General features: G+C 37.4%; 2 protein-coding genes across 3 annotated transcripts; one reads left to right on the forward strand and one right to left on the reverse strand.

The window, feature by feature from the left end:
- Window positions 1–3,186: 3,186 nt before the first annotated feature.
- Window positions 3,187–3,597, forward strand: LOC109009737 (nuclear transcription factor Y subunit B-4-like). The gene has a single exon (XM_018990337.1). It carries the CDS (start codon window positions 3,187–3,189, stop codon window positions 3,595–3,597), a length of 411 nt encoding a protein of 136 aa, XP_018845882.1.
- Window positions 3,598–12,409: 8,812 nt separating this feature from the next.
- LOC109009746 (cyclin-H1-1) lies at window positions 12,410–19,230 on the reverse strand. Of its 2 annotated transcripts, XM_018990355.2 has the most exons (14): window positions 18,901–19,230; window positions 18,538–18,588; window positions 18,376–18,454; window positions 18,109–18,227; window positions 17,941–18,014; window positions 17,589–17,709; window positions 17,400–17,468; window positions 14,969–15,010; window positions 14,551–14,628; window positions 13,589–13,647; window positions 13,249–13,333; window positions 12,954–13,042; window positions 12,772–12,855; window positions 12,410–12,683 (listed from the first exon to the last, which is right to left on the reverse strand). In XM_018990355.2, the coding sequence occupies exons 1-14, from the start codon at window positions 18,958–18,960 to the stop codon at window positions 12,680–12,682; spliced, it is 1,014 nt and encodes a 337-aa protein (XP_018845900.1). In that variant the 5' UTR covers window positions 18,961–19,230; the 3' UTR covers window positions 12,410–12,679. The 2 variants fall into 2 exon arrangements, with proteins under 2 accessions (XP_018845900.1, XP_035549121.1); XM_035693228.1 differs by lacking the exons at window positions 12,410–12,683; window positions 12,772–12,855 and having other exon boundaries at window positions 13,249–13,373; window positions 18,901–19,215.
- Window positions 19,231–19,690: the final 460 nt, after the last annotated feature.

Here is a 19,690-nt window from a genome sequence, read left to right on the forward strand (position 1 = left end):
TTGCATGCTCCTCTTTAATATCTGTAAAATAAGAAATTTTACAGGTGTAAGGTAAGTCTACGACTCGATAAGTATGATTGATTAAACTGGGTGTAATATATGAGCCTCATTTATTAAATAAAAAATAAGATTAAAATAAAAACGAAAACTAAAATCATAGTATTCAATGTAAATTAAAAATCTTGTACTATGTAGGGAAGCACTTCAAAAAATATATCTACATAGGGAACTTTCCCTTCAAGGATAGCTGTCATTCCCACAAACTCTTCTCTATTTGAAATCTACACTTTCTCAATGTTATTTGGTATAATTATCCTTCCCATTTACTAAAAATGTTTAGGGTTTACACATTTTTAGTATCCTCTGGTATCGTTATCATTTCAAATATAACATAGTAATGGTTCCATACTAATATAAGACTCATATATCATATCCCACGATTAATTCCATAAAAAGAACGTAGCACATGTTTTTCATATAAATGTAACCGTACCATAAATCACATGAAGTTTCCCAATAAGAATATTCTTTGAATACGTCATGATAACATATATAAATGTCCACGCTATGAAACCACTATTTTCTTTTAGGCTCAGCCACACTTCAATACTATTTTGTCATGAGATGTCCCAATAAATTATTATGCAATGCAAATAAATTTTACTCTAATGTCACTCTCTTGGTGACTGCACCAGGGAATAGTTCCAGAAGAATACAGATTTCCTACTAATTACCGAAACACTAATTGATTAATATCTGTACATTCTGTTATGAGAACAGGTTCATAGCTCAAAACAAGTAGGACTATAAACTTGAGATTATCTATAATTTAGTAACAACTAATTAGTATAAGATGTATTGGCAAAATAGCAATATTTTACTGGGTCATTCAATGTTCGAGCCACGGACATGAGTTCTGTGAAACACAAAATGCAGATATTGAATGCAAAATTCATGAAAAGAAACCCTAATTACTGGTACATTTCACAACTGCACAGATAGAAATTAGTCTAGCAACAAAGAACTCCTAATTTTGTAAAGAAACCCACGGCAAAATCGATTCATTACCAAACTCCAACTGAGTTGCAGCCATACCTGTGGTGACAGAAGGACCCATGCTATCCCTCAATTGAATCTCGACCAAGCTCAGTTGGAAGCAGCTGACCCAAATCCCACAGGTTCAAAGAGACAAAATCGCACGGCTCCTAATCAGCTTCGAGGATACTATCTCGACCGTAGCTTCCGCGGGAGGAAAATGTGGTAAAAGAGCAAGCTTTGGGTGGTCGGGCGAAAGTGAAGATGAAATCGTTCGGGGGACGTGGGTGGAGTAGCAGCTTATCTCTCGGAAAGGCAAGCTGGAGATGGAATATTGGGGAAGAACAGAGAGAAGTGGAGGGGGAAAGAAATCGGGGGGAAAAACAAAATATCTTTAGGGGAATGGCGCCACTTACTATATTACGGCGAAATCGAGCGTTGCAACAGGTTTTTTCATTTACCGGCGAAATAAATCGCTGTTAAAAAGACTATTTTCGCTGCAACTCGATAAGTAACTTCAATCATCAGTTCTCGCAACGGAATTCAGCGGCGATTAAAAAATCGCCGCAATAAACACTCTAATGCGGCGTTCTATATTGCAACACTATAAAAATTGCCGGTAAAACCCTTTTTTCTTGTAGTGGTACCTCGATCGATCGCAGAAATTAAATTTTTTTTTTTTAGGGAAATTATTTGCCGCCAATTAAATTGATCAAATGAAGACAAAGATCATCGATCTTTATAATATGATCAACATCTCACACATCATATATATATATATATATATAACAGTACTTTTTAGGTACGACGTACGTACTACGTAGTAGTACTGTTTGGTTGGATCCGTTAATGATCCAAAACTTTTAACGTGTCGTCCACTGATCATTTGAATATAATATATATATATATATATATATAATTACAATAATATTTTAGGTTAGATCTATATTAATGCACTACTACTAATACCATCCAAATTGTTATATATATTAGTATGCATGCAATATGAGTACCATGGTGGGCGGGAGGGGATCGAGCATTTTTAATGGATACGTACGTACGTACGACTTTAGAGTTTCTAGGGTACTTTTGCTCATGAATTCGACCTTCCAAAATCAGATGCCTGCCTTAGCTAAACTAGCTAGCTGACGTAGATGATCATCGATCTTGATCTACATGACATGCATTCGGTACTTTTACCATGGGAACGTTTTATGATCATCATCACTGAGTAGATGCAATATATATAACTCAAGAAACTCTTAATATTGCTAGCTAGCTGATTCTCATCATGAGCTTTATAAGTACTCATGATGATCATACAATAACATTGATCAGCCGATTAATCTGCATGCGTGTATATATATATATATATATATATATATATATGTATATATCGATATAACTTGTGAAGTTTTAAGATTAACCAGACTTGTTTTCCCTTAGCTCAGCAGGATGCATGCATGCTAGATTGAGCAGAACTTAACTTTATTAATCTAGTACTATTACTAAAAAACTGACCATGCATACATATATATATATATATACATATATATATATATATATATAGGTACCTGACGTACGTTAATGCTGCATGCCTAGACTCTAGTGCGAGGGCCACCAAGAGGATGATGTCTCTAAGCATTAATTGCATGATCATTAATCTAGCTAGGTAGGTCAACGAACATGGTAAAACTCCGCATGATGACATGATCATCCAACATTGTATATAGAGTTTGTTGGATTTTTTACGGTATATATTGATCTGAGCTGAGAGATCATATATAAGAGTTCTTTAAACTTTAATATTTAATCTTTTTTTTAATTGAAGGACTGTACGTACTTAGGCCTCGTTTGTATTTATAATTCATCTCAATTTATTTCAACTTATCTCATTATTATTCATTACTATTCAGCAATTTTAATTCACAAATCTCATTAATACTATTAATAACTCATCTCACTACTATTCACAACTCATCTCAACTCATATTTGAATCCAAACGACACCTTAGTGTTTATTATCTGATCAGTATATAGATCATGTACATCTATATTCTATATATATTGCCTGCTGACAGATCAAAGAACAAACAATATGCATGTGTGTTCGATAAAAGAGAGTTTGATCGTTATCTATCTCTAGAATTAATGGATGACGAGCAAGAGAGGTTGCTGCCAATTGCAAACGTGGGTCGGATAATGAAGCAAATTCTTCCCGCAACTGCGAAGATTTCCAAGGAAGCCAAGGAAACCTTGCAAGAGTGTTCGACAGAGTTTATTAGTTTTGTTACGGCCGAGGCATCCGACAAGTGTCACAAGGAGAATCGCAAGACTGTGAATGGGGATGATATCTGTTGGGCTCTGAGTACTCTAGGGTTTGATAACTATTCTGAGGCCATGGTGCGGTACTTATATAAATACAGGGAGGCTGAAAGGCAGAAACCTGACCAAAACAAAGCTGGAAGCAGTAATCCTGATCAAGACAAGCAGCAGCTTGAAGAATCAAACTACGGAAATGACCAACTTGGGAAGCAAAATAATGAAGATCCAAGCTCTTGATTACTCCGTTGGAGTTTAGAGTTATTGACAAGTGAGACCACCAGTGATCTTGAGCAGAACCATGTTGAGCTCGATCCACTCTATGAATAAGCTGATCACTGGAAATAGAGGCTCAAGCTATGTGGATGTGATCATTTGTGAAAGATTGAATCTTTCTTCAATATATAGTTAAGTAGCTAGTCTTGAGGTAAATTTACATCTGTGATCTGCTCGATCGACTTAAATTATGTTTCGTCTTCCATATTTCCTTTTTTTTTCTTTTGTTCATGAAAGGAGGAATTGAGGGAACTTCTGTAGAAGGGTGACCATTAAATATATATATATATATATATATATATATATATATATGTGTGTGTGTGTGTGTGTGTGTAGTCTGTCTTGCACTTAATTTGCAGTTTACATATAAAGATCTTGATCATGTGACCATGGTAATTAGCTTATATATATATATATATATATATATGTTGTAGGTGACCATGCATGTAGATTTATTTGAATCTTTGATCCTATCTTGGGATCAAGGAAAAACTTGTGTTTTCTCAACTGTTACAAAGGCCGTTGCCTTTCCTGTTTTTTTTTTTCCTAATCAAATTACAATTTATCAGTTTGGCCGACATTAATATACAAGAAGTCATGAGTACTAGTGTTAGTTTATGGCAGTTCTAGCTAGTACTATTGGACCAGCCTTGTATACCATTAATTCGTCATGATCAGTGTACGTATATCGATCGTTAATTTTATGGTGTTTTACTAAGAAACTTCGAGATTTAGTAACTATTTTTTTTTTTCAAAGCAAGCAAATTCATAGATAAACTAAGTGTTTACATGATACTTGATTTAATGGGGTAGGAGTCTCCAATATTCATCCCAAAACAAACAAATGCAACACAAGTGAAATAAGAAAAGAGCGATTAGGAGTCAAAAATTGACTCCCACCCATTTTCCACTAAGGGGAAGCCACTTGAAGCGGTTTTAGTATAGTTTGATAAACAGACTATAAGCCTGTAACTAAAAGTCTCAGTGAATTGATGTGTGATGCATCTTGTTTGTCTGGACTGGTTGTATGAGACTTCCACGACCACTTTATTTTGATCATCAGTTAGGGAAAGCAGGAACATAAGAACATAGCAACAAGAGGATGCGCCGATATACCGTCATAGGACCTTCACTGTCTGTGGAGGCGCGTGTGGTTCAGGCGCCACTCTAGGAAATAATTAGGGGGTGGTCAGATCTGAGAGATCCAAAGTCACAGATCCCAGTGGTGTCGTGCGTGACAGTGGCAAACTCTCCCTAGCGCAGTAGCGCGTGAAACTCACGGGCAATATGAGCCACGCGTGAGACTCACGTGCCACTCTTTTGATCAGTTTTCTTTGGCCATCTAACAGATCGGCTGTTGGAGAGTCTACTGGTAAGGCGCGTGGTAGTCGTAGGAGGCTGGTTGGTAGTAGATTGGCGCATCTTGGTGCTACAGACAAAAAACAACGAAAAAATCAGAATAAAACACTATAGACAACTTCGGCGTTGGCCAGACAAAAGAAGGGAGGGAGGGAGGAGCCAAAGCTTCAAGCCCCCTCTGGGCGGAGGAATGGAAGGATTGTCGAAAGTTGGGTAGAGAGAAAAAAGGCCTCTGGAGAGAAAGATAACTTGACTTACATAGAGACCAAAAATGGATTGCTTGTGAGATTTAGGAACTAATTATATGCCAATGCAGTACTAATTTCCAGATAGAATAATTTCAAAAAACCTCAAATAGTTAGTTAAGATATTAATGGCCGAGCCAACTATATTAATAATATTGTATGTTGGTTTCCTTGATTGAATGATTTTGGATAAACGTCGTACGTTGCTTCTAAGCCAGTGTAGCGCCGCGCCAGATCGACCATGGATTTACGGTATCAAGTTTCATTATAACTTGCTCGCATGCAGAACATCATTACTTATTGTCGAGCTCAAACTATATTGTACACACAGTGATATTAATTAGTTATGAGAAATTAATCAATGTTCCGCTGCAATTATTGCACCCGTTTTCCAAGGAGGAGCTAGGGCAGCCACTCATGATCATGGGTTATCCGTCAAAGTTCTATGCGGCTAGCACTTTCTTCGTAGATCATGACTAATATTATATAGTATCAAAGCTACCTAGCTAGCTAGCTAAAAACATCCACTTTTAAGGATAATCCTAATTACAAGGATGTCGGGGTTTTGAATGGACGTGAGGATGTTAATACTGATCCATGTAGACCAGCAAAGCTTATAATTTTTCCATATAGAATCACCATTGATATATAATCAAGTTGTTGAGTGGAAATTTCTTGGATATAAACTATTATATGAAGACTTGCTTGTATATTTAACTTGTTGAAAATGTGAACAAGCTATGTTAAGTTTAAACATTATCAAGAATTTTCAATCCATTAGTAGCAGTTTAGCTAGCTAGGCACCTAGAATTCATGCACATAGATAGGAGGACTTTATATGTAGACTGTTTAAAAGTACCCATGCATGCATAAACACAACAGATTTAAAGACTCCTTTAGTATTCATCCCTAGCTATATATATAAGAATTCAGCAGGTTCTGGTCAGGTTGTGTTAGCTAAACCTGAAGCTTTGACCCACAGGATGCACATAACTCCTTTAAGCCCGGACACTAATTGAAAATCGGGCTGCTGACGTGGCGAAACCCTTTTCTCTCTAGCGATTGGCGATCGCTTAGGGACTCGTATGGCTTCTGCCGCCCCCCCTTTGGGGAGGACGGAAGGAGGCATCGTTTCGTAGCCTGATGCTGGGTGTCTGGCGTCGGATTTGAAGGAGAAAGGACTGATGGCGTTGTTGTTCATACCGCAACAACTTTTGGAAGTGGAATTACCGATGAGAGATCCTCAATTTGTTGAAGGGGAGATGTTTTTTTTGTTCTCCAAGGTAGAGATTCAAAAGTATGCGAAACCATTTAGATTTTTTGTGGTGATTAAATTCCTACAAAGGAGGCCCTCACTGGATCATATCAGGGGATTTATAAAGAATCGATGGGGGCTTAAAACAATGCATGTGGTGGGACAGCTTCGAAATGTTAGAAATGTTCTGATTCGAATGGCTAATGAAGAGGATTTCATTAGTGTGATGGCAAGGGGAAATGCAAACATGGTGGGCGTTCCCTATAAAGTTTTTCATTGGATGCTAGATTTCAATGAAGATGATGATTCTCCCTTAGTGCCGGTATGGATTTCGCTTCCTAGGCTGCCTCCTAATTATTTTCATGTCTTTATTTTGAGAAGTGCTGGTGGAGGATTTGGAAGATTTTTGAAACGCGATAATGTGACGGCTTGTGTTACGCGTCTGGAGGCGGTACGAATTTGTGTAGAGATGGATGTATCCAAACCTTTGAGGCATTCTTTCTGGCTTGGGCCTCCAGGACTGGAATTTATTCATTTCCGGGAAGTGGTTTAGGAATCTCTTCTAGCTTATTGTTCTAGAGTTCGGAAGCAATGACACTGTGAAAACAAGTGTGGCCGTCGTGAGCGGATTGAGGGGCATGGAAAGGTGGTCTCAAACGGTGTGGCGGGGGGTATAGATAAAACAAAGAAGACCTGGAAGCAAGTGGGGAATCGTGAGACAGGGGTTAGCGACGTTGTAGTGCTGTCAGTGGAACCGTCCAAGAGGGAGGTTTTGTTGGAAGCATTTAAGCAACGTAGTCATGGGGGTTTTTTACCATCAGCAGAGATTATGTTTGTGGATGGATCTGGAAGGGTTTGTGAGAATATTCAACCTCATAATGTATGGAGTGGAGCCGATTGTTGAAGTTGGTGGGGTCGATAGACTTTGTTTTGAAAGTGGGTGAGCTGAAGGATGCAGTTGATGTGCATGAGCAGCTCAATACTGACACAAGGGCAAGTTGGTTTGAATTAACTAAATTGGATTCTGAGAAAGAAGATCGGGAGGGTCACAGCGGTGATCCTTTGTCTCCTAGTAGTTCGCTGAAAGTTATTGATGAGGCATTGGAATTTGAGTTATTTCACTTGGCTGAAAGGGGGGGTTTTTTATCAAGGCGGGGAGATGGGTTATGCGGATGAGTTGGAGCATTTTTTGTCTGATGAAGAAAGGGGGCAGGACTGTGAGGCTTTCGCCTGAAAATGCTATGAGTCGGATCCGGAATTGAATGTTCCTTTGGGGAAACTTAGAGGGGTAAGGAGAAAAAAGAAACCTATCGTTACCTTTGATAGGGTGACACGGTCTAGTAAATCATATTGATGACTTTGAATTTTTTGGTATGGAATATTAAGGGAATTATTTCGTCGAAAAGTAGGTTTCGACTTATTTTAAATAAACATCGCCCTTCGGTGGTGGCGATTTTACAACCTTTTTTTTTTGGCTAATAAATGTGGAAGATGGGCTCAAAGGTTACGTCTCCCGAATTTTTCTAATAATGCTGAGTTTGGTGGTAAGGTGTGGTTGTTTTGGGAGGATGGGTTGGATTTTGAGGTAGTTTCTTGTTCGGCTCAATCTCTTTCAGGATGGTTTGTTAGTGGTGATATGCAGATTCTGGTGACAATGGTTTATGCGAGCTATTTTCAGATTAATAGACAAGAATTATGGAGCTCTTTGAGAGGGATGGATCCTAGTTTAAGGCCATGGTTGGTGGCTGGAGATTTTAATATAATAAGAAGTGATGATGAAAAAATTGGAGAAAGGTTTCGTGCTCCTCGTGCCAAGGCTGATTTTAATAGTTGCATTCATGATTGTAGTTTGGTAGAGCTTCCTTTTGTGGGCCAGAAAATGTCATGGTGTAATGGGAGGTTGGGTGGTAGACGTATATGGGCAAGATTGGATAGAGTTTTAGTAAATACGGATTTTTTTAGTCTGTTTGCAGATGCTCGATATGATTATTTACCTTGAACTTCTTCCGATCATGAGCCAATGTTAATTTCTTTGTTGCAAGAGTGGATAAGTGGTTTTAGACTATTCAGGTTTCAACGTATGTGGGGTACTCATAATGGTTTTTTGGAGGTGGTTCGGCAAGTTTGGAACCAACAAGTGGAGGGCGGTTTGATGGTTAAAATGAGTAAAAAATTGAAGATGTTGAAGACAGAGTTACAAAAGTGGAATGTTGACACTGTAGGGAGAGTTGACGTGGAAATTAGTTCCACTGAAGAGAATGCAATGGCAGTAGAACATGCGGTTATTTCTGATTACTCGCAGGAAAATGAGGAGGAGTTGCTTCGCTTGAAGGAACGTCATATCCAATATCTTCAAAGGGAGGAAATTATGGGATGTCAAAAATCTCGTATTAAATGGCTCACGGAAGGGGACTCAAATTCAACATTTTTCCATGCCGCTTTGCGTATTAAAAAGAAGAATAGACTCATTGATTAGATGTTGATGGCTAATGGGGTGGTTTTAGATTCAGCGGATGAAGTTCATAAAGGGGCTATTGATTTTTTTTTCGAGTTACTAATGGTGGTTACTGTTGAATGGGATGATTCTGATATGGAATTGATTTCTCCAGTCATTACCGAGATGGAAAATAGTAGGTTGGTGGAGGCACCAACGATCGAGGAGGTGAAGGATGCTCTTTGGTCCATTCCACAGGATAGTAGTCCGGGTCCATATGGCTTTTCAGCTAGTTTTTTTTTTTTATTATTATTATCTTGGCTTGGGATATTATCCAAGAGGATTTATTAGCGATGGCACAGGATTTTTTTGAAGTTATGTCTTTATCTTCGTTCTTTAGGGCTACTAATATTGTTTTGATCCCGAAGGTGGAAGTACCTGGGTCTCTTGCATAGTTCAGACCTATTAGTTTATGCTCAATTGTGTATAAAATTTTATCAAAAGTGTTGGTGAATCGTTTGGCCCCTATTTTAGTGGGGATTATCTCGCTTGAGCAAGCTGCTTTTGTATGTGGAATAAGCATTTTTTATAATATGTCACTGGCACAAGAAATGGTTCATAGTTTTAATCGTAAATCTAGACAGGGTCGAGTGATGATCAAAATAGACATAGCAAAAGCTTATGATTGGGTGAGCTGGAGATTTTTAATGGAAGTTTTGAAGAGGTTGGGTTTTTCTGAGAAATTCAGGGATATTATTTTTAATTGTATATCCTCTCCGGTTTTTCCCATAATGTTGAATGGATGTTCGAAGGGTTTTTTTCGAGCTTCCCAGGGGCTTTGACAAGGAGATCCGTTATCTCCCTACTTATTCATTTTGTCGGAAGAAATTTTATCTCATTTGCTGCATCGTGATTTTTTGTGGGGAAGATTAAGCTGTTTGAGATAGATGGAGGTAGAGTGATTACACATCTATTATATGCTGACAATTTACTTTTATTTTTTAATGGAGGAAGAGCATCGGTCAGAAACATTATGCGCTTGTTACATGTATATGAGAAGATGTCTGGACAAGAGGTTAACCCAACCAAATCTTCTATATTTTTTCTTCAAGATATCCTTTGGCTCGGAAACATGATGTGTTAAACATAACTGGGTTTGAGGAAGGTTCTTGGCCGTGTATTTACTTGGGAGTGCCATTATATGTGGGGCGGCTTACTCTTGGAATGTTTGAGCTGTTATTTGCAAAAGTGGAAAAAAAAACTTGCTGGATGGGAAAGGTAAGTTATTATCTTTTGGGGGAAAGATTATTCTTTTGAAACATGTGTTAAATAGCTTACCAATTCATATGCTTTATGTGCTTAATTTGCCAAAAGGAGTGTTAAAGGGCCTTAAGGTGATTTTTGCTAATTTCTTATGGGGTCGAGTGGGTATGTAAAAAAGCGAAAATGGGTGTCTTGGAGTAAAATATGTTTGCTAGTGGAGGAAGGGGGATTGGGTGTTTGGGATTTATCAGATATTCAAGTCTCGTTGCTTATGAAGTTTGCTTGGAAACTGTTGAAAGAAGATTCATTATGGGCGGATTTTTTTAAGGCAAAATACTTGGGAGATAATCATTTGTTTTTGTTGATTTCGTCCTTAAAAAGTTTGAGGTTTTGGAAAGGTTTTTTACGAGTGTTACCCTTGGTAATTAATAATGCGAGATGTTTAATCCATGGAGGGGGTTCGAGTTTTTGGTTTGATAATTGGTTGGGGGATGGCGTGGTTGCAAGTTTAGAAACGGTAGATGGAAATCCAGATTTGAGTATCTGGGATGTTGTTGTTGGTGATGGCTGGGATCTTTCTTTGCTTAGGAGTTTAGTTGGGGCCGTGATGGTGGAAAAAATTGCTAGTGTCCCGTTGTGCATTCGGGATGGTCCAGACATTTATGTGTGGAAGGCATCGGTTGATGGGGAATTTACCACCAAATCTGCTTGGGAAGTGGTTCGGAAGAGGGGTCCTATTTGTTAATGGAAGAGATGGCTTTGGCAAAAGGCAGTGCCTAAGAAGATGTCATTTGTGTGTTGGCGTACGCGACTCATTGCTCTTCCGATGGATGAGAATATTTGCATGTTGGGTATTCCTATAGTGTCAAAGTGCAATTGTTGTGTTGAAGCACAAGTAGAAACTTTAGATCATGTGTTGTGTTCTAATGTAGGAGCTATCTATGTTTGGAATTTTTTTGCTGGAATTTTTGGGATTGTTCTTCCACAGCATAGAAATTGGCAATGGGTGGTAAATGTATGGTGGTTTCGAGCTTCTACCTCTTCTCAAGTGGGGTGGTTGTGTGGGGCTATACCTATTATTATTACGTGGGCTATTTGGAGGGCAAGATGTGTCGCGTGAATGGAGGGGATGTGTTATGATTGGAAGATGATTGTTAGATCAGTGAAGAGTTTATTTGGGGAGATTTCGGTTTCATTAACTAAACTAATGAAGTTTTCTAGAAGAGCAAGTATTATTTTGTAGGAAATAAATTGTCCAGTGATGCCGATGAGAGTGAAGCCGACGAAGGCAGTAGCTTGGTGAAGGCCTTGTGCGGGGGCTATTAAATTAAATGTGGATGGTGGAGCTGCAGGAAATCCAGGTTTGTCGGGAGGGGGCGGGATTATTCGAGATGATCACGGTAAAGTTATTGCGGGATTTGCTCATTCTTATGGATATACTACTAATACCATTGCAGAGTGTCAGGCATTTCTTGATGGTTTAAGATTATGTCATTAGCTTGGTTTTAAAGATTTTGTGATTGAATCAGATTCAATGGTTATTGTTGGTTGGTTTAGGTCTGGAGTTTATAAGTTTTGGTATTTCTAGGATTTCTAGGAAGAAGCTATTCATTTGTTTCGGTTGATGAATGCTAAAGTTTGTCATATCTTTCGTGAAGCGAATATAGTAGCAGATTTCATTTTCAAGGAAGGTGAAAAAGGTCGGAATTTGGATTTTATTGGTGAGGAGTTTAGAGAGAGACGGTTTTGTGATCTTGTTTGAACGGATAAGTGGGGTATTCCCTATATTAGACGTTAAGGAAAAAAAAAATTAGGAAGAATGTATTTTTTGTTTTTAGGATTTTTTTTCTGGTTGTGGAATTTGGGATTTTATTTCTCTCCAGGTGTCGAGATGTTTTAATGGTATTCCTCCATCATAAGTAAAGGGTTTTTTCTAAAAATGGGGTGAGGTCACTTGTGGACATGTGGCCTAACCTCTTCATTAAAAAAAAAAAAAAAAAACTTGAAGAGGTACCAAAGATGTGCTTGGGGTTTTGCATCAACTTCAGCAAGCAAGAAGAGAGAGAGAGAGTACATATATAAGCAAGCTCACTTCAAATGTATATTGTTGAAAACTGGATCCCTCAAGTACATGATTTTGAGGTCGGTTTAACTCGGTGCATTCTTTGCAATAATTTTTAGCTGAATTTGCCTAAACTATATGAAAGTAAGTCGAGCAAATTGAGAAAACTGTGTGAAACGGATTTAATAACTGTGTTAATAGGTACTTCTCAAAGATGTGAGAATCATTGTAAAAATCTGCAAAATTTCAATACTGAACAAAATTTTAATCAAGTTGTTTGCAAACGCAAACCAAATACATATGAATAAAGAAACTAAGTAAAGAAGATACTGATCAGAGAATAGGAATTAAATTTCACTTCAAATGTAACAATATTTGCTCGAGGACTCTGAAAGGAACCAACTTTCTGGGAGAAATACCAAGATACATTACCTGAAATCAGAGAATAAAGTCAGTCCAAATAATTTAAGAGTGGAGCCAAACCCAGATTGAAAGTTCAATCAAGCAGGGCTGAACATACGTTTCAGTAAGAGAAAGAACATTTTGTGTTTCATTTGAACTCTTCTTTGACTTGTGCTTTGATTTCTTCTCCCGTTTCTTACTCCTGCCAGGCAGTCAAATATGGGTATTGGTACAAAAGTAACAGACCAGGGAATTAGACTGACAGTTTATTTCTTTGTATGTAGGAAGAATAGAAAGTACTCGTCATTTGAGCCAAGACCCCAACAAGATTTCAGTTTCCGGTTAATGTGCTTCAAATCTTTTTCTGAAGGGAATTTATATCTCTTAACCTGCATAGAGAGCCACAAAGAGAGTAGAATGGTAAAGGTAACCGAAACAACACATTGCTCTATCTAATATTGAATAGCACCCACTGAATATTATAAAACAATGTTTCCCTTCCACAGATTCCTTCCCTGGTATTGCTATCAGTGAAGTATGTTACAGGAATCATCCAAGGTATATTCACATTGCAACAAGTAAATAAAATTTGTACCCAAGAATCTATTGCATTTAGTGATTCAATGAGCTCTGAAACATTGTGTGCAGAACTCTGACGAGAGAGGATGTTCCTCAGGTATCTGCAAAGAGGCATGCAAGCAGAAGAAGACTGAATCATTACTGCAGACAAGAAACGTGATATTTGTTATTGGGCCAATAAGAGGTTTAACCCCAAACCCCTTTCTTTCCTACAAAGCAGATTTCTTTATCAGTTATCACTGTGCAAATCACAGTTTGGCAATACAATACAATCATAGTTTGACTATCAAATGCAAAAGAAGCATTGCCAAAACCATTAGTCATAATCTTGAGAAAACTCCAAAGCAGTTTAAGACCTGTCAAAGTCAATAACTTGGTGCACTCCATTTGAACAACGCAAAGCAGCCAATGCTAACTGCATCACAAAAATTATCAACAATGTCAGTATTCTAGTTAAAAAAGCAGATTACAAGATCAAATCACAATCTGAGCCAGACAGGATGAAGATTACATGGGAGTCAACCAAGGTAATTAAAGACAGAAAGAGAAGACATCTGATCTAAATTCAGTGAGAGGTTCATTAGGGTTAGGAACCAAAGGGTGATTGATGAGGTGCTCTGCAAAGTAGTTTTACTAAGCAAAGAACGAGAAACTCAGCAAGTACAACAATTTTCAATTAGAGCATCATGAGGGTACATTTCAGCAGTAGCAGTTGGAATTTATTGAAATGCAACCCACAAGGGTCATTTCAATCTCCTTCATCCCAATCTTAAAAAAATACACCCTCCAGCCCCACTCCCATCTTTTTTACAGCTAAGTCACTATCCTAAGTCCCAACAAGTAAGAGGGTTAAGCGATCACAGATTATTGACAGATTCATTAATTCAGCTCCAAAAGCCATATGGTGTAGGAACTATATTTATACGTATACATGCGGTTAAAAAATTACTGACACCTAAAGCACAAGTTTTTGTATATAGGTAACACCTAAAGCCACAAGCAGAGGACAATAGAAGTAAATTTTAAGTATTCTACTCCCTTTACAAAAAAATAAAAACACAAAAGTAATAAATTAACTAATCAAAATTACAAACAAAAACAAAACCTCATGAATCATGTAGAACTCAAACAGAACCGGAGATATACTGTAAACATTCCAAAGCACCAGGTTTCTTCCATAACAGTTCTACTAATGTGCAATCTGTTACTTATAAAACAAAACTATTTGATAGTTTTTTTGTTAGATAGGCAAAATAATAATAATAATAATAATAACGAGCTATCTGCAATCTAAATAATCAGGGAAGCATCATCGTACCTGCCCGGGAGGGAATAGAAGTTGTGCATCAGTGAGCATGATTTTGTCAACTTCCATCCTTGCAGTTTCATGTAAAGCCTATGAAACATTAAGCACCAGAAAGATATATAAACACAAGGAAGAAACTCTTTGTGAACATGAGAAGTGACAATAAATGCTAGGCTGTTAAAATGTTTGCTTCACTGGAAATATTTAATAATTGATCAAATTAGATATCAATTATTCTTACATGGTAATCATGCACTAAGATGTTGCATATGCTCAACTAGCTATTTTAAAAACTTTAATTACTTGTCATCTTTATGAACAAGTTTCAATTTGAGCATACAAGAAAAAGTAGTCAAGCAATCAAGAATAAGATCAGAGAGCAATAAATATGCATAGACTAAAAAGATTAAGTAGCATACAAGCAATTCACCTTTAGCAGATGAAGCTGGTCATCTTTCACTCGGCAGAATTCCTGGGAAACAGCATCAATTGTCACCAATTGCAACACAGAATATGCAAGATTAATAATAAATAAATGTGGCATCACAGTGAAGCAAGAAATGGGAATTGAGGAATTGCAACAGGAATAACAATTAAACCTATCAAAAAAATATCACATGCAAAGATGGAGGGTGTAGAAGTAGACAACACTCGCAAAGGCCAAGTCATTTCAGAATTAGAAAGGGTGACCCTAATGGAGGAGATTTCTTGGAGGCAAAAATCAAGAGCATTGTGGCTTAGGGAGGAGGAAAAATGCACAAAGTTTTTTCATCAGGTTGCAAACTCACATAGGAGGAATAATGTCATTGAGACCATGACCATAGATGGCTGTGATTCTTCAGATCAGTCAGCGATAAAGGGTTACATTGCTGGACATTTTGAAGATTTGCTTTCAGAACCCTTTGAAAGGAGGCCTAGATTAGATGGTCTACCTTTTGAGGCCATTGATCAGACTAGTATGGTTTGGCTGGAGAGACCCTTTGAAGAGGAAGAGGTACAAGAAGTCGTCAGAAAATGAATAACAAAGCTCCGGGCCCTGATGGTTTTACTATGGCATTTTTTCAGACGTGTTGGGAGGTGGTGAAAGGGGATGTCATGCAGGTTTTTCAATGAATTTTTCACTTTTGGGAAATTTGAGAAGAGTTTAAATGCTACATTAATTGCACTTATCCCTAAAAAGGCTGGTGCAATAAAGGTGCATGATTTTCGGTGTATCAATCTTGTGGGCAGTATGTACAAGATAATATCAAAAGTTCTTGCTAATAGGATGAGCACGGTTATGGATTAAATCATCTCAAGGTCTCAAAATGCATTGTTAGGGGTAGACAAATATTGGAATCGGTCCTTATCGCTAACGAATGTTTGGATAGCAGGATCAAGTCAGGAGTCCCGGCTATTTTATGCAAATTAGACATGGAGAAGGCCTAAGACCACATTAATTGGGAATTCCTTTTTTATTTGTTGAGGAGATGTGGTTTTGGGGAGAGATGGAGGGTGTGGATGAGGCATTTTGTGTCAACGGTTAGCTTCTCGGTCTTGGTAAACGGTGATCCCGTGGGTTTCCTTAACAACTCGTGGGGGTTATGACAAAGCGATCCACTATCACCCCTCTTATTTGTTATTGTCATGGAGGCCTTAAGCATAATGTTGTCGGCTTCGGTGGAGGGTGGCTTTTTCTCCGGTTATTCAATGGGGGATACTAACCATGGTGCTACCATTATATCGCATCTTTTGTTTGTAGATGATACGTTGTTATTTTATGAGGTAAATCCAGGTTATCTTCAATCTTTAAAGGCTATCTTGCTGTGTTTTGAAGCGATCTTTGGGTTAAAAATAAATCTCTCTAAAACGGAGACGGTTACTGTGGATAATGTGCGTAATGTCAGGGGGCCGGCTAATATATTGAGATGTGTGGTCTCTTCGCTGCCTATGAAGTACCTTGGCCTTCCGTTGGGAGCATCAATCAAAGCCAAGACTATTTGGGATGAGGTGCTAGAGAAAATAGAGCATATGCTGGCTGGGTGGAAACGATTGTATTTGTCTAAAGGGGGTCGGATTACACTAATAAAAAGAACCCTTTCAAAACTTCCCATATATTTTTCGTCATTATTTCCACTTCCAGCTATTGTTGCCTCTCGAATTGAGAAGCTTCAGTGAGATTTTCTGTGGAGTAGACTTGGCGATGAGTTTAAGCTTCATTTAGTTGGATGGGACAAGGTGTGCTCTCCTTTGAGGGGTGGTGGATTGGGGGTTCGCAATGTGAAAGCCTTCAATAAGACTCTTCTTGGGAAATGACTATGGAGATATAATTATGAGAGGGAAGCACTATAGAAGGTGGTGGTTGATACTAAGTATGGGAGTATAAGGGGGGGGGTGGTACTCTAATGGGAGCAAAGTGGAATTAGCATGGATTATGCCAGAGAGGGTGGTTGAACTACTAGCTAGTTGGAGAGGGATCATGGGGACACCATAGATTGCAGTTGTGTGGACGATGGCTCCCATTTGTATATTTTGGTGTATCTAGAGTGAAAGAAATGATAGACATTCCAAGAAGCGTGAGCACTCCTTGGAAGAGTTTAAGCTTTTTTTGGAAGACCTTATTTATGTGGGCCATTGCTATAGATTTGAATGGTCTCAATTTCCATGATTTCCTTGTAACCGTTTCTAGTTCCTAAATAGGTATAATCACATGTATACCTCCTGTGTACTTGAGCTATTCCTATCTTTATATCAATAAAATATCTTCTTACTTATAGAAAAAAAAATATCACATGCATCAACGAACAAATGAGCTTTTTGTACAAATCAGAAAATAAGAAGTCTATTGAGCTTTCTTGTAGAATGGATTAATAATACTTAACCTCCATGTCATTCAGAAAACCATCTATTGAGCGGTACGGTGCATAAACAATAAGGTCAAATTCTAAACTCTGTGAAAACAAAAGAAAGAAGATCAAGGTCCAAACTTTGGCAAAGGAAAGGATGTACATAAGAAAAAGAAAGCAAAAACAATAAAGAGAAAACACTAATATGAACAGGCACATCCATGCCTGATAAACTATCATCTCATTATTGAGAATCAATTGATGGTCCTGCGAGATCCCCTTACCGAGCTCCTCTGCTGAAACATGATTTTCTTCTATCTTACAAGCTGCATATATGCACGTTAACCTGTGCATGAAGTAACTTTGTAAATAATGTCACATTTGAGAACTATCCACCAACAATTTACCATGCCAAGCAATTCCATGAGCACATGATTTTCTACTCTGTCCAACTATTTTTATTAATAATTTCCTCATGAACTTCTACCATATTTTGATGCAAAGCATATTCAAGCTTCTATAGTGGATCATGTGGCCATTGGGAAGCTTCAGAGATCGTATGCAAAAGTAATCTTACATAATGTTTTTCGGGTGATGTTCCATGACCGACCATTGAAGGTAAAATCTTTTAAAATATATAAGAGCTGTTGCCTGCAAAACATGAACCAATTCCAGAAATTTGACGGTAAACCTCAACATTTATCTTTATTTTTGTGCTTATTTTATGCAAAAGATAAACAAATACCTGAATTTTATGAGGAAAGTGGAAGTTGTTACAAACTTCTTGAAGTTTATTCTCATAGAACACTCGCATATACCGCTCTTCCTCAATATTAAGGGGTTTTGGACGAGAATGCTTGTCAGCTAACATGAAAAGAATGTAACCATCAGAGAAAAAAAGGGTTAGAAGTCTTAGCCCGAAAGAAAAACACACACACACACACATATCGACCAGACACTCAATTCAATAAGAAAATGCTACAAAGAATGTGACTCTTGAAAAAACATTTACCAGTATCTTTTGGGTTCATCGGAGGTTCGGGATAAGATAATGAGCCATCAGCATCAACTTCCATAAGCGTTGCTCCATACTTTAAAACACATTAGTTAATATGAACTCCACAAATAGGAAGAAAAAAAAAAAAACAAATTAAGAGCAAATTTTGTACCACACCTTCTCTAGTGCTTGTATTGCTCTTTGATTAGAGGCTTTGTATTTTTCAGCCTATAGACAAAAATATGCATACAATTAAACTGAATATTTATATATATTAAAAAAAAAATTATTTTTCTCCATCAACCAGGCAGAAATGAGAAAATCAAATTCCGCCGCTCAGACCGAGCTTCATGGGAGCATATAAGCAAAATCGAAGTGAAATTTTCATATTCATGAACCAAAAGCAAAGCCTGCGACTCCAAATGTTATTTCCTCGTTTCTACCATTCAATTAAGTTTATTTTCCTACGATTTCTGGGCAACCAAACGGGAAATGAATAGTAATAAGGGCAGAAAGAGAATAGTAACCAAAGAAGCTTACCAGCTCTTGAGTAGAGAAGATCCACTTAGCTCGGTGAGTCGAGGTCAGGAAATCGGCCATGGCGACTCGGAAACCGAAATTCTGTTGCTTTAAAGAAATGCAGCAGTTATTATTACTATTTAGCACCGAATCTTTCTTTGGATTTGTGATAAACTCCGATAATGGTAGAAATGTTCCAGGCTCAGAGTAACGCCGTACCCCAAGAAAACAATACTTTCTATTCTTTTTTCCTCATGAGACTGCTCTCGCCTTTGCTGTAGAACATAAAAGGCAAAAGAGAACACGGGAAGAGGAGAACTCTTTCTCGAATTAAGCCCTTTCTTCCATTGTGCAAATTGTGTTTGCAAAGTTCCTTAAATTAAATTTGAATAATTAACTCTCAAAATTATGCTATTAATTTGTAGGTTATATATTTGAGATAAATATACTATATATCCTTTTATTAGAATTAAATTTGAATAATTAAATCTCAAAATCATGTTATTAATATATTATGAATAATTCTTCTCTTAATTTATTACTTACTACCTCACACTCCACACTTTATAAAAAAAATAAATAAAAAAATTGTCAAATATAGAATGTAAAACTAAATAATGGCTGGTGTATAACAAAATTTATATATTATATATCGAGATTGTGTTGCAACTCACGTGAAAATACTCTAGCTATAAATGAATTTATAAGTTTATTTTCATGAAATATTTTTATCACAAATTATAAAATTATATCATATAATCTATTTTTTATTTATTTTAATAATCGAGATTAAATATTAGTGTAAGTTTTA

This window comes from Juglans regia, chromosome 8 (assembly GCF_001411555.2).
Source record: "Juglans regia cultivar Chandler chromosome 8, Walnut 2.0, whole genome shotgun sequence".
Taxonomy (NCBI): Eukaryota; Viridiplantae; Streptophyta; class Magnoliopsida; order Fagales; family Juglandaceae; genus Juglans; species Juglans regia.